The 14,221-nt window shown below is 41.3% G+C and overlaps 2 protein-coding genes across 4 annotated transcripts in view; one reads left to right on the top strand and one right to left on the bottom strand.

The window, feature by feature from the left end:
- Positions 1 to 9,423, bottom strand: part of LOC144763426 (serine/arginine-rich splicing factor 7-like) — a 91,290-nt gene extending 81,867 nt beyond the window's left edge. Inside the window, exon 1 of the mRNA XM_078649011.1 lies at positions 9,278 to 9,423. Coding sequence (XP_078505137.1) covers positions 9,278 to 9,308 — 31 coding nt within the window. The 5' untranslated portion in view covers positions 9,309 to 9,423. The remainder of the gene's footprint in view (positions 1 to 9,277) is intronic.
- GEMIN6 (gem nuclear organelle associated protein 6) overlaps positions 9,418 to 14,221 on the top strand; it is a 95,126-nt gene continuing 90,322 nt past the window's right edge. The window contains exon 1 of one of the 3 annotated variants that reach the window (XM_078649014.1): positions 9,418 to 9,436. The gene's annotated coding sequence lies outside the window, so the exon portion shown is untranslated. Of the gene's footprint in view, positions 9,437 to 9,847; positions 9,966 to 14,221 lie in introns of those variants that run through there. The other 2 variants (XM_078649013.1, XM_078649012.1) reach the window with 2 other exon arrangements.

The following is a 14,221-nucleotide window of genomic DNA, read 5'->3' as shown; positions in this document are numbered from 1 at the left end:
GACAGTTACAACAACAGCAGCAACAACAGGTGAATAATCGTCAAGACCAATTGCCACAACCACCTTTTCCGAATTGTGGGGGAGTTCAAAAATATAATCCAAACGTGGGATTTGAGGGATGTGAACAGGTAATAAAACCACAAAAACAGCAAAAGCAGCAAAAGGTTCAAATGCAAAATGCTTCACAACAATTTTTATTAACAGAAAGTCAAGACAGTGATTCTGATGATTATTGCTGACGGTGCCCGAGAGAGGAGGAAGAGTGTGTTGTTGGAGCCACTCTTGAGGTTGACCAGTCTGGTCCTTATGTAAACGGGAAAGTTAATGATGTAGACATCACTTTTCTAGTGGACACTGGTGCTACCCGTTCTACTGTTAGATCAGTGGAAATTGAAAACCTACCTCTCTCTGGGGATACCATCCAAGTCGTGGGAGTAAGTAATCAGCAAATTAAAACAGACTTAACTGATCCAGTACCAGTCGAAATTGGAAATTACAGAGACAAACACAGATTTGTGGTTTGTAATAGTAGTCCAGTAAATCTATTAGGTAGAGACATCCTATGTAAAATGAATTGCAGAATATATTGTTCTCCTGAAGGAGTTGAGTTACAAACAATGGAAGAAGATGGTTTGTACAGAATGACAATGATGATGATAGAAGCAGAAGAAACAAAATTGTTTCCTGCATTTGAAGAAAAGGATTTACCTGAAGAGCTAAAGGAAACAGTGAAATCTGAAATATGGGATTTTACTGGGAATGAGATGGGTTTGATGAAAAACGTAGATCCTGTTAAAATTGCATTGAAGCAGGGAATAGAATTTCCAAACACTCCACAGTATAAAATGAAAACAGAAACAATTGAAGGTATTACACCTATAATTGAAAAGTTAATCAAGCAAGGTGTATTAAAGGAAATGAAAAGTAGCTCTTGTAATTCACCAATTATGGGAGTTAAAAAGGCTAATGGAACCTTTAGGATCGTACAAGATTTGAGAAAGGTTAATCAAATTGTCATTCCATGTTGTCCTGTGGTTCCAAATCCAGCAGTAATTCTATTTCAGATTCCACATGATGCTGAATGGTACTCAGTCATTGACCTTTGCAATGCATTCTTTACTGTTCCCTTACACCCAGACAGTTATGAAATCTTTGCTTTCAGATTCCAAGGTAAGACCCTTGGATGGACAAGAATCCCTCAGGGCTATACAGAAAGTCCTTCAATCTTTAACGAACTGTTAAAAAGATCACTAGAAGATTTAGACTTACCAGGTAGGTCTACGATGGTGCAGTATATTGATGATTTGTTAATAGCTGCAAAGACAAGAGAAAATTGTGTAACAGACACAATAATTCTGTTAAATCGCCTTGCAGAAGAAGGACATAAAGTGTCCCCAGCAAAACTACAGTTTTGCAAACAAGAAGTAAAATATCTTGGTCACAGAATAGCAAAGGGAAAAAGACAAGTAACAATAGAGAGAATAAAAATGATTCAAGCAATGTTACCGCCAAGAACACAAAGACAGGTCAGAATGTTTTTGGGAATGGTAGGTTACTGTCGACAATGGATAAGTGGATTTTCAGTAATTGCAAAACCACTACAAAGACTGACCAAATCAGATGTAAAAGATCCAATTATTCTCAATGATGCTGAAATGGAATCTTTTGAGAACCTGAAAAAGAGCTTATGCCAAGCTCCTGCTTTGGGTATGCCAAATTATGAGAAAGATTTTGAACTGTATTGCAGTGAGAGAGAAGGATGTGCATTATCTGTATTAATACAGAGACATGGAAATTTAAAGAAACCTATTGCATACTTCTCTGCAGTACTTGATCCAATTGCAAAAGCATTACCAGGTTGTTTGAAAGCAGTTGCAGCTACAAGTATCAGCCTTGAACAAAGTGAAGGAATCATTATGGGATTTCCTGTGAAAGTTTTTGTGCCTCATTCGGTTGAAATATTACTGACAAGAGGTAAGACTCAACATTTAACAAGTAGCAGATTGACAAAGTATGAGAAAATCATACTGGGAGCAGATAATGTTTCGATTTCAAGATGTCTGAATCTGAATCCTTCTACATTACTGCCTGATTCTGAAATTGTTGATGACATTGAGACAGAACATGAATGTTTAGATGTCATGGAATTCTGCACTAAACCCAGAAAAGACATCAAAGACAGACCTTTGCCTGAATCGGATTTTGTCTACTTTGTAGATGGCTCATGCTTAAGATCCGAAGGTGGTGTCTTGAAAGCTTCATACTCAGTTTGTACAGTCGAAGATGTTGAAGAAGCATCATGTCTTGAAGGAGTTCGTTCAGCACAAGTGGCTGAATTGATTGCTTTAATTCGTGCATGTGAAATATCAAAGGATATTAGAGTTACCATCATTACTGATAGTCAGTATGGGTACGGAGTTGTGCATGATTATGGACAACTCTGCTCACAGAGAGGATACATGACATCAACAGGATCACCAATTAAAAATGCAGTTTTCATTAGAAGATTAATTGAAGCAATACAATTGCCAAAAGAAATTGCCATAGTCAAGTGTGCAGCGCACACTAGAGGAACTGATTATATTTCCAAAGGAAATGCCTTCGCAGACGAAACAGCAAAGTACTGCGCAAGGAAAAATTATTCTTACAATCGGAATAGAAGTACAGAAACTGATTCAAATTCATTAATGTTAACAACTGTTGTAGAAACATGGAATGAGATTAGAGATTTACAAAACGAAGCAGACGATGAGGAAAAAGACCTATGGTTAAGATCAGATTGTAGACCACGTGATGAAGATGGAGTGTGGGTTTACAAGGATGGCAGAGTAGTTTTACCAAATTGCATGATTTCTGACATGGCCAGATTATATCATGGTCCTGCACATTTAGGGAGAGATTCAATGGTCAGACTTTTTAGAGAAACATGGTTCAATACCAAATTTAGAACCATTGCAGAATCTTTTTGTCAAAGGTGTTTGTCATGCCAACAAATGAATCCAAACAGAAAATCAGTGGTGGGGAGAGGAATAATTGGTCGAGAGGGTGGTCCGTTTACCAGGTTACAAATAGATTTCATTGAAATGCCTTTACACAACTGTTTGAAATATGTACTTGTAATTGTATGCTTATTCTCAAGGTGGGTAGAGGCTTTCCCTACACGACATTGTGATTCAATTACAGTAGCAAAACTAATGCTCAGAGAAATCATCCCAAGGTACGGTTTTCCAGTCACTATTGAGAGTGATGGAGGAAGCCATTTTGATAACAAACTGTTGAAGTTAATTTGTGAAGCTATGAGCATTGAGCAGAAAATACACTGTGCATACAGACCAGAGGCATCAGGTGTAGTTGAACAAATAAATGGAACTATCAAAAACAGAATTGGAAAAATGTGTCTGGAGACAGGTGTTAAGTGGACTGATGCTCTTCCACTTGTTTTGATGTCATTAAGAAGTACACCAGATAAAAAGACAGGTCTGAGTCCTCATGAAATTTTAATGGGAAGAGTTATGAGGCAAGCTTTTGTACCTGTAGGTAAACTGTTGAGCATAAATGACAGTGCAATTTTGGATTACTGTAAAAGGTTATCTGATATGGTAACTTCTGTGTCTAATCAGGTTGGAACTGAAGCTCAATCAAATGACAAAGTTTTGACACATGATCTGAGACCTGGAGACTGGGTCAGAACGAAAGTACATCGGAGGAGGAATTGTCTATCTCCTAGATGGCAGAAACCTAGGCAGGTAATCTTGATCACTACTAATGCTGTAAAGTGCAGAGGATTGAAGCGCTGGATTCATCCAAGTCATACTATTCCAATACCAACTCCTGAGAGTTCTGATGTTGAGAGTGATACCACAGATGATTCTGATTCTGAAGCAGAAGACAGAACAGAAGGTGAAATAATTCCAGATTCTGAAGATCGACAAGAAAGTCGACATCTGGAAACTGTGCCAGTGAATGGAAATCTGACAAGAAAAGACTTAGAAATAATTGAAATAGATTCTGAAGGTGAAGAGAATCTGTTAAAAGGAAAGATAACTGAAGATTCAGATGTCTATATAGAAGACAAAGAAGCTGAACCAAAGGAAGTTTCAGACCAGGAGAGTATCGAAAGGCAGAGAACAAGCTCTGAAGTAAGGAACAAAAATCCGAAATCTGGGAAGCTAGAGGTAATTGAAGAAGAGGAGGAGAACGAATTACCGAGTACGAGTGATGGAAGACAAAGTGAAGTTCCGGAAGGAGTGAAATTGCCGAATAGAGAAGTTCCTGAGTCAATTGAAATTTCAGACTACGAAACAGAAGAAAGTGAAGTGGAAGGTGGAAGTGAAAACGGAAAGAAAAGGAATTGGAAGTCAGAATCAAATAATTCTGAACCAAAGAAGAAATACGTGAGAAAAGCAGACTACTGGCCTGGTGGAAGATTGAGAGTAAGATTAATCAAAAAGCCAATAGAACAAGTTGAAGAAATAAGTAGTCAAAAGAGTCCTGGAAAAGAAGTTGGAGTTGGAAGAAAAATAGAAGTGATATCGAGAAAAGGGAAGAGAATAATTAAACCAAACCAGAAATACAAGTCTCCTGAGTGGACTTACTTAGTAATTCCACCTGTTATAGACATATATGATAGTAGTGAAGAAGAGAACGAAATCCAAGAAATTAGTGACAATGATTGAAGTACAAATTTATTAAATTGGCAAAAGGCTGAAGAAATCCTGTTAGTTGACACAAGGTCGAAGAAAAACTGTTTAGTAGAAGAAAACTTATGTATGACATAAGGTCGAAGAAATATTGTTTAGGGTTATAAAAGAAAAATATATTTTAAAAGGGGGGTGTATATAAATTTTAAAATTTATTTTTTTTTTAGGCTAAAACTAACCTAAAAATGCCTTACGTTAAGGAGAGCACTTCAAGATGTTCTGTTTTTAAAAGATGCTGTAAGATGACTCTGGTATGTCTGCTCATTTTAGTTCTGCTCTGGTTGGTACTAGCTGTGATTATACCATTAGAAATGAATAGAGAATTACACAAAGTTAACATAACAAGCAAAGCTCTGGTTAGCCAAACTAAACATAGTACATCTGCAAAAGTAATTGATCATCAGCCTAACATTCATCAAGATAAATCAATAGGTGATTTTTCAAGCAATACATTCACAAAGCTTTTGAGTGAATATGTAAAGGTAATGGATGCAAAGGACTGTTATGTATGCGTTAAATTACCCGCTTCTGTTTCTGAGGGAGTAACATATAATATGCTTCCTCTCACTTATGCTGTTACATGTAGTGTATTAACTAGTTTATTTTATCAAACTGGTCGTTTAGAATATTATTATTCAAATTATGATGAGATTTTTGCTAATGTTAAAATTGATAATGCTTTAAATAAACATAAGAAAGCTAAACAAATGAGAGAATATTTCCTTGTTACTAACGAACTCACTTATGAGTATGCTTATAAGAATAATCTAACATGTAAATTAAGTGCTGAAGGAAAGAAATTTTTGAATATGGTAGAGGAGAGAAGAGCAATTTATAAGAGAAATGAATTAGTCAAGCAGACTAAGTCATCCTTCTGGCAAAAAGAGGATGAGAAATTAAATGGCAAAATGCTTGAAAATATTGCAATTCACATAGACAAACCTGTTAGTGGAAAGCTTTGTATTAGAAGAGATAATACACTTTTTGATAATTATTTTGTAGGTGCAAGTAACTGTGAAGATACTTATCAGATTATGGGAGGTTGGGGATTTAAAGGTGGAAAAGATCCTATCTTTCCTGGAATTTATTTTGTTTGTGGTGACAAAGCTTACTATAACCTTCCAGACCATTGGTATGGAACTTGTTATGTGGGAATTGTTTTTCCTAAAGTGTTTCATGTTGACAGAGATTCAGAAGGATTGTTTAAAATTCATAATTATGTAAATAGAGCTAAAAGAGAAACTTTTACTGAAGTTCTGGGAGATATTTTCCAAGCTGTAATACCTTTTGTTGGTATAACCCTAAATGCAGGGAGAATCAGAAAATTATCCACTATAGTTGATAGATTATCAACTGACACTGCTGATGGGTTTCAATTAGTGAATGTTGAAGTTATTGCTATTAGATCCATGGTAATTCAAGATCGTCTTGCTTTAGACATACTCCTAGCAAAAGAGGGAGGAGTCTGTGGCATTTTACATGTCCAACATTGCTGTACATATATACCGGATGAAAGTAAAAATATTGAAATGTATATTAAGAATATTACACAAATGCATTCAGAAATAATTCCTTTAGAAGAAGAAGATTTTACTGGGAAACTTTCAAAAAGGTTTCAAGCAATTAAAAACTGGTTTCATAATATCGGAAGTTCAATTCTTGGCAAGATTCTGGCACCTTTGATTATAATAGTATTCATTTTTATTTTGACTAAAGTAGGTTGTTTGTTACATAAGAGAAAGAAGCATTTGAGAGAAAAGAAAAGAATCTATAAACTCAGAAAAGAAGAGGAAAGGGAGATTGAGTTACAGGAGTTACATAGAGAGCGTCATGTTAATTGCAAAGATTATGCTGAAACAGACTTTTAGGTTTTACTAATACAAATGAATTTGAATCGATTTCTTAAAATTTTAATTTACCAAAATTCTGAGTGCTGGTGTGGTGATTTGTTAATCACCAGATGAGGGAGTTGATGGAGCGAGATAGAAAACAAAATTTTGTTTAAACTCGCAAAGTCACATTTCCATAACATGAATAAAATTATTAATGATTTGTGATATGTCGTGCTAATACAACCTAGATTAAACTTTACACGTGGGGGGACTAACATGTGTGCTCATAAACGTGCATAAATGTTGCATCTTTTTGTCCGTGCAAAATAATAAAATAATTTATTGTTTTCGTTTTTGTCATTACTAATTGCTGCAAACTTAAATAAGCATGTGCTTGTTTTGCTTTTCCTTGTCTGTGTAATGTCATTTCTACTATTCTAGGTGCATATGGGTCTCATTGAAAAACGGAGACTGGTAAATATAAACGCTGCTTTATTTGTTTGCAATGGCTAGGTAACATTTTGATTAATAGGGTGGGTTAATTAATTAGTAAAACATGGGGTGGATACAGAAAATACTTTATTTCTTACATTAATACTTTTCTTGTGTTTGTTTTATACTAGAAATCATAAGTTGCCTGCTTTTGAGGCCTAGCTATTTGAGCCGCAAAATAAAAGCTGATCTGTAATTCTGCAGAAAGTCACGAGACGCCCATTCTGAATTAAAACGTTTATTGAAGCTGCATTCACAAAGCAAAACTGAAGAGCTGACATCATTCTGTCGGACATGGCCAAGGTCGAAAGTGAACTTTTTGTCAGTCCTTAACTTGGCATCCGCGGAAGTTGCACTGAAAGACTGTGGAAGCTGCGAGGATGACTTGATACAAAGTTGCAATCGTAGGAAGCCTCTGGCTTCACGTGGAAGAGACAATGGTCTTTGTAAGACATGATTTTGTGGAACTTTTTAAGAATCGGGTGACATGTCACTTGTCACTCTCAGCCAATGGGACGTCGAGTAATTCTGAAAACTTTCCTTTGCTAGTTTAGTTAGCGTAGAAAGGTATAAAAAGTCATGCCCTTAGGGTTGGGCTGGCTGCTGCTTTCTGACTTTCCGATGAGGGTGATGTGCTGCTGGACTTTGCGTGGAGCATGTAAGAATCCTCAAAGATCTTTACTTTAATTTCTGTCTATTTAGCTCAGTTAGGGAAATAGGTTTTAGAAATGCTAAACTTTATATAATTTCTTTAAATTTGATTCAATTGCTTAAATTGTATTTTTTTCATATTTCTTACCATCATGCTTGCTTTATTGCAAATAAATTTCATTTATAAAACTTTCAACTTATATATCATAATTTAGAAAATAAAATCTTACTTTTGACAAACAAGCTGGTCTTGATTATTTAGAAGTATAGGTTACCATTAGCTAGATCACGTCGCCTATGGTGGTCGTTTAAATGGTTGGGTTTTATTCTAATGACAATATTCTTTCTGCAAATGTATAAATATGTATATAGTGTGTAGATAATGTGTATATAGATTTATTCTGACCACCTGATTCAGTAGGCCCAAAATATATCAGGTTCATAAATGGGTCCATATTTAGTATAGAATTTTGTTTATAGGTTATGAAGTTGGGTAGCATAGTTTATGATATATTTTCTATAGCCCGCTGGATCAGTGACATAACAATGTCTTTTGTGTGACACTTCATCACAAATCGACTTATTGGCATGCAGCAGAGAATCAGTCATAGCAGTGTAAAATGTGGCTCTGAGCAGCACATTAAATTATATTCAGGCAGTGTCATTGCTTCAAGCTAAGAGCGAAGCTCGAGTGTTCTATGACGTCACTCAGAACCCTGAATTGAAAAATATCCACGTAATTAACGTTTTACCCATCTATAACTTTATGTTATGTATCTCCATCAAAACCTCCTGCCCCTGCTTTCAAATGCTATGAAGGGGCAGATGAGTAATTGAGGAGTCATGCATAACCTGGCCTTTCATCCCTTTACCAAATCTATAAAATGAAGGGAAAAAAAACCTTACCTCCCACCCTCACTCACTCTCACTCTCACTCACCCTCAACCCCTCACTCACCCTCAACCCCTCACTCACCCTCACCCTCACACAGTGCAATAGGTCTCAGAGGATTTTTAGTTAAAGCTTTTACAATTGTTTATGGCTTTTTTGATTTGTAATTCTTTAGCATTGGCTACAAGAAATAAAAATGCTAAAGATTTACAACAAAAAACCCATAAACAATTCTAAAAGCACTAACTCTAATGCTGCGAGACCTATTGCATTTCCAATGCTTGTTTATTTAAGCTTCTAGAATGGATTAGGCCATGGTTTCTCAGCACATGCGGGCCTGTGCATTTCACGGTGGGTCGCAGCTCAGCACGCGAGGTTCTGAAGCGCAGCGCTTGAGCCAGTGCCGTTTGCTCGGCATCCATTTTGAGTGAGGAGGGGAGGCACGCAGTTTACTGCAACAAAACGAATCAAGGGTAGTAGCCGTAAAAAAGAAGCGAGTGTCGAACCACTGCCGACGGTTTCTACCCGCGAAACACGCTAATCAAAAAGAACTTATTAAAACGTCTAGTGCTCCTACACTGTGATCCTCGCCGCGACACCAACTGTAGCGAGTCTGCTGCAGCATCCAAACTGGTGTGGAGTTGTTGCCCTGGCTCTCTTTTGACAGTTCACTTACCCCGGGCTGCTGCCCTGTCTCTCGTTTTCACCTACCCCCTTGGTAACGCCCGCCGTAGCGCGACATGATTCCAGACCGCTATCCGCCTCCAGCAGCGTAATGGCGCTTGGCAGCCAGTCACACAGAGCAGAAAATGAAATAGGATCAGGCAGCACCAAGACGCATGCGCCGACACTCACCAACACCCACCCCGTGTGAGCACTTTATTTTCCGTAATTGCACTCCAAATTGACTAATTTGGTTAGTTTCCATAGTGGAGGGGAGGAGGTACTGTGTTTTCTCTAACTGATGCTACACGGGGGTTACTTGCTTTAAGAAGCTTTGGTGTAGTCACATTATATCTTAAAACACCACTTTTATAGTCCGCAATGGCGGAGTAAAGAGAGATACATTCAACTGCCTTTCCTAACTTTTAATTTAGCATGCCTGGCTGACGAGATGGGGTTAATGTCAACTTATTCGACCATTTGCTCTTCCTAATATCACATTACGCGTCCCTAATCTTTGTGACACTTTGTTTTGTGAGTGTCCATTAGCGTAGTCAACTTCTATCGTTATGTGGGTTGGTTTAGTTGGGGCTTCTTTTCACAGTCCTTGGCTCTCGTTTTAGGACTCTGCTTTTGGAGGCATTGGCGGTAATGGCCCTTGCTATTAAGAAGGGGTGTAAGTAGATGTTTCTGGAGTCCTACTAGGTTACCCCTCAGCCACACCTGCAGGTACTGGGTGAGTCCGTGCGCGCATGCATGATCTGTTTGGGCGGCGAAGCTCAATGAGTCACAGCGCGTTCCCCGCAAAACTGCGTGTTGTATTTCTAATCTTACCTCCTTCGTCAAAGTTCTGCTTCTTTGGGGACCCGATTATGTCACAGTCACAGCGAGAGAGACCGCTACCAGATATAGGAGTGACGTTTTAATTGAGGGAAACCTATTTTGAATCATGATAATAATGTGTTTATTCTTTACATTTTGTTAGTTGTAGATTATTTTTTCACAGCCAGCAGTACTAAACTCCAAAGTCTAAAACAAAATGAAACGAACTACTCTGATTTAACATTCTCTTGTCTCTGCTGTGGTATAACACAATCTTGCCTTCAGGAGTTTGCTTCTTGGGGAACCTTGAAAAAGTAAACTGAGTGGGCTACAGACATAGGTTGGCAGGTGAATGTCCGTGTATGGCTTTGAGTCAGTTTTAGACGAATTCTGTTCAATGTGTATAGTTCTAAAAACAAGCATTTACAATGCAATGGTCTCGGCTTTGTTAAAGTTAGAGCTATTGGCATTGCAAATGGCATTTTTTTCATTTTTTGTTTTTTTAAAAACAAATTAATGGTATTGTCATTTACAATGGCAATAGGTGAGCATTAGAGAGTAGTAGAGAGTATTAGCGGACACAGAGCCACACACACACACACACACACACACAGAGCCACCCTCACACAGACCCACCTACAAAAAAAGCAACCCACACAGAGCCCAACACACACATACACACACAGACAGAGCCACACACACACAGAGAGTCTGCAAGCGCAGCCTTTCGCAGCCGAGACCTAAAAACGGGGAAGGGTCTCTGTTGGACCTGGGACTACCAGACCACATAGGGTAGCTTGGCGCGAAATAGGAAGGTCTATCCCAAGGCATAAAGTGTTAAGCTTGCGTCGTACCCTTTTAGTAACACAGCGCCCATCCACTAGAAAAGAAAGACACTACACCAATCTTAGAAAAATACGAGCTGTTTTATAAGAATAAGTTTCTTGGTTCTCAGCATATGATTTCCAGTACATAGACAATCAAATGATTACACTTTAAGTATGGGATTCAGGGAATCAGTTCATCAGTACACATACAACATTTTTCTTTACTTTCAGAGGCTCAGGGTTACTAATTCCAGCAGATCTTTGTCCCATACCCCTCCCCGTTTATTCAGCAGCGCTTTAGCTCAAAAACAGAGTTATCTGAATCACACCCCGCAGAATATTTATCTAATGCCTGGAGCTCATATTATCACCAGTCTCACTCCCTTCAATGAAACCCTGGCAGAGATTCCTCCTTGGATGTTACAATAAAGGTTGCACTGTCTTGACCCACAATCAGGTAAAACTTCAATGGACACTCTTATTGGGGATGGTTAGCTCCGGGGCACTCTGAACCCCATCCCATAGGGATTTAAGGGAAGATACTTAAGTTCCTCTCCTTGCTCTGTTCACCACCTGATAAGGTCCCTAGGTAGCCCCAATTTCCCTGCCTAGATCAGTTTCTGGAAATGTTACAGGTTCCCTCACTCTCTTGGAGGGACCTCCCTCAGCTTAGCGACATTCGGGAGGTGTTTATTATGTAGCCCGCAAGGCCCTGGGATGATGCAAGTCGATCGGTGAGGGCCGAGTTCTCAATTTGGCCTCCTTGTCCCGCCTCACCGATCACCCTCCTTACTTCAGTTGAGCGGTCCTATTTGATTGCTCTGAGACCGGGTCCGTGTTGTTCCCCAAACCGGGGAAGGCTCCGTTGTCAACAACCTGGCCCCGCTCGGTTCCTGAAGCGCGGGCTAACTCCGAGTCGTCCTCGCTGAGCGTCAGGGCAGCACCCAGCTCTTCCGGGGTTCCTTCCTCGCTGGCTCAGAGAGTGGCAGGTCTCCGCCCACAGCCGGCTTCCGTCGACTTCTTCCGGGGAACTTCCCTCGTCGGCTCGGCCGGATTCCAGGACTCTGCCCCCCACCGGCCTCTGTCTGCTCTTCTTCCGACACCGCGAGCTCAGCTGGAGAGACCTCTCGCGTCAGCTGCGCTCGGCCCGCTAGACGTCCCCTCACCAATGCGATGTGCTTCACAGGCGTCAGGCACGCACCCCCACATCCGCTGGTCACACCACCATGGGGAACTCCTACACAGCTCCACAGGGCTTCACTGGTGAGCGGCTCCTTAATCGCTAACTCTCCTGCTTAGTGTTGCCACAACAGATAGCTTTCCACCGCATATAGGGGTTAGTTGAGGAACCCTTCCACAGCGTCAGTGGTGAGAATCAGTCCCCACACACGATAGGGTTTGGTCGATGAGCAGGGGGCACGTCACTCGAAGAGGCCGCCGGCTCAAAAGTCGATCTCCCCTTTCTTAGTGCGCCTTCCTCCCCACAAGATCGCTTCACTCCTTTCCTGACCTGTTACCACAACAGCTCACTGGACACCACAAAATGGCTGCTCTGACCCTGGCCTTATATAGGCTAGCCTTAGGTCACCAGAACCAGCTGGAAGGTTCTAGAGTCTCCCTATGTTACCCTATGGCCCTTTTTCCTGAAGTGCCAGTTATGGCAGTTACTGGCCACCATTTTGTGAGTCTTGTAAATTCAGTCAGGAAGGCACCTAGGCCTCAGGAAAAAAACTATGAGGACCTATGAGGGTCAAGGAGCACCTGACCCCCTAGGGCAACACCAAAAAGATACAGTGGACATACAAATTAAAGGTTTTGAGGGGCAAAAAGGGGACAAAAATAAATAATAAATTAGGAGGGACTACCCAAAGGGCAGACAGGTCTAACATGCGTCCCCCCCAGCTGAAAGTGGGGAGAGCTACCCAACCCCTTGGGAGTCCTCATCACTAAGGCGGAAATACCCAGAGAGACCGTCTGCATTGGCGTGGTCCACTCCAGGCCGATGTTCCACCCGGAAGTCCATTCCCTGTAGGGAGATGGACCATCTCAACAACTTGGGATTCTCCCCCTTCATTTGCATCAGCCAACAAAGGGGTCGGTGGTCAGTCTGAACCAGGAAGTGCGAGCCAAACAGGTATGGCCCCAACTTCTTCAGAGCCCATACCACCGCAAAGGCTTCTCGCTCTATTGCACTCCACTTCTGTTCCCGGGGAAGCAGTCTCCAAGATAGGAAGACAACAGGCTGATCCAGACCCTCTTCATTGAGTTGCGATAACACTGCCCCAATGCCATGCTCTAATGCGTCTGTCTGGACAATGAACTCTTTGGAGAAATCAGGGGCCCTCAGGACTGGTGCTGCACACATTGCTTGTTTCAGCTTCTCAAAGGCCTGCTGACAAGCCTCCGTCCAGACTACCCGTTAAGGTTGTTTCTTGGAAGTGAGCTCAGTGAAGGGCGCTACAATAGTGCCATACCCCTTCACAAAGCGACGATAGTAACCTGTGAGGCTCAGGAAAGCTTGGACCTCAGTTTGGGTCTTGGGGGGGCTCCCAGGCCATGATTGCCTCAATCTTTGCCTGGAGGGGCTGCACCGCTCCCCTGCCCACCAAGTGGCCTAGGTACACAACCGACCCCTGCCCGATTTGACATTTACTGGCCTTGATTGTCAAGCCAGCCTGTTTCAGGGCCTGGAGAACAGCTTGCAAGTGACACAAATGGTCCTCCCAACTGCTACTGAAGACAGCAATGTCATCCAGGTAAGCAGTAGAAAAAGCCTCCATTCCAGAGAGGACCTGGTTCACCAGCCGCTGAAAAGTGGCAGGGGCGTTCTTGAGCCCGAAGGGCATCACACAGAACTGGTAGTGGCCCTCAGGTGTGGAGAAGGCTGACCTTTCCTTGGCTCCACCTGTAAAAGAGATCTGCCAGTACCCTGAAGTAAGGTCAAAGCTACTCCCATATTGGGCAGCTCCCAGCCGGTCAATAAGTTCATCCTCCCTAGGGATCGGATGTGCATCTGTCTTGGTCACTGAGTTCAGTCCCCGGTAATCCACACAGAACCTCAGTTCTGGAGTGGTGCCCGGTGGGGCAGCTTTTGGTACTAGAACCACCGGACTGGACCAGGGGCTACTAGAAGGTTCAATGACTCCCAGCTCCAGCATCTTGGTAACCTCACCGTGGATGCTGGCCTTCACCTTGTCAGACAGCCGGTAGGTCTTAGACTTCACTGGTGGGCTGTCTCCTGTGTCCACATCATGGGTACACAGGTGGGTCCTTCCCGGGACAAGGGAGAACAGCGAAGAGTACTGCTCCAAGACCTGGCGGCAGTCCTCTCACTGCTCAGGAG

Source organism: Lissotriton helveticus, chromosome 6 (assembly GCF_964261635.1).
Source record: "Lissotriton helveticus chromosome 6, aLisHel1.1, whole genome shotgun sequence".
Classification (NCBI taxonomy): Eukaryota; Metazoa; Chordata; class Amphibia; order Caudata; family Salamandridae; genus Lissotriton; species Lissotriton helveticus.
The sequence above is the reverse complement of the archived record's forward strand: the minus strand, read 5'-3'. Positions and strand labels throughout refer to the sequence as shown.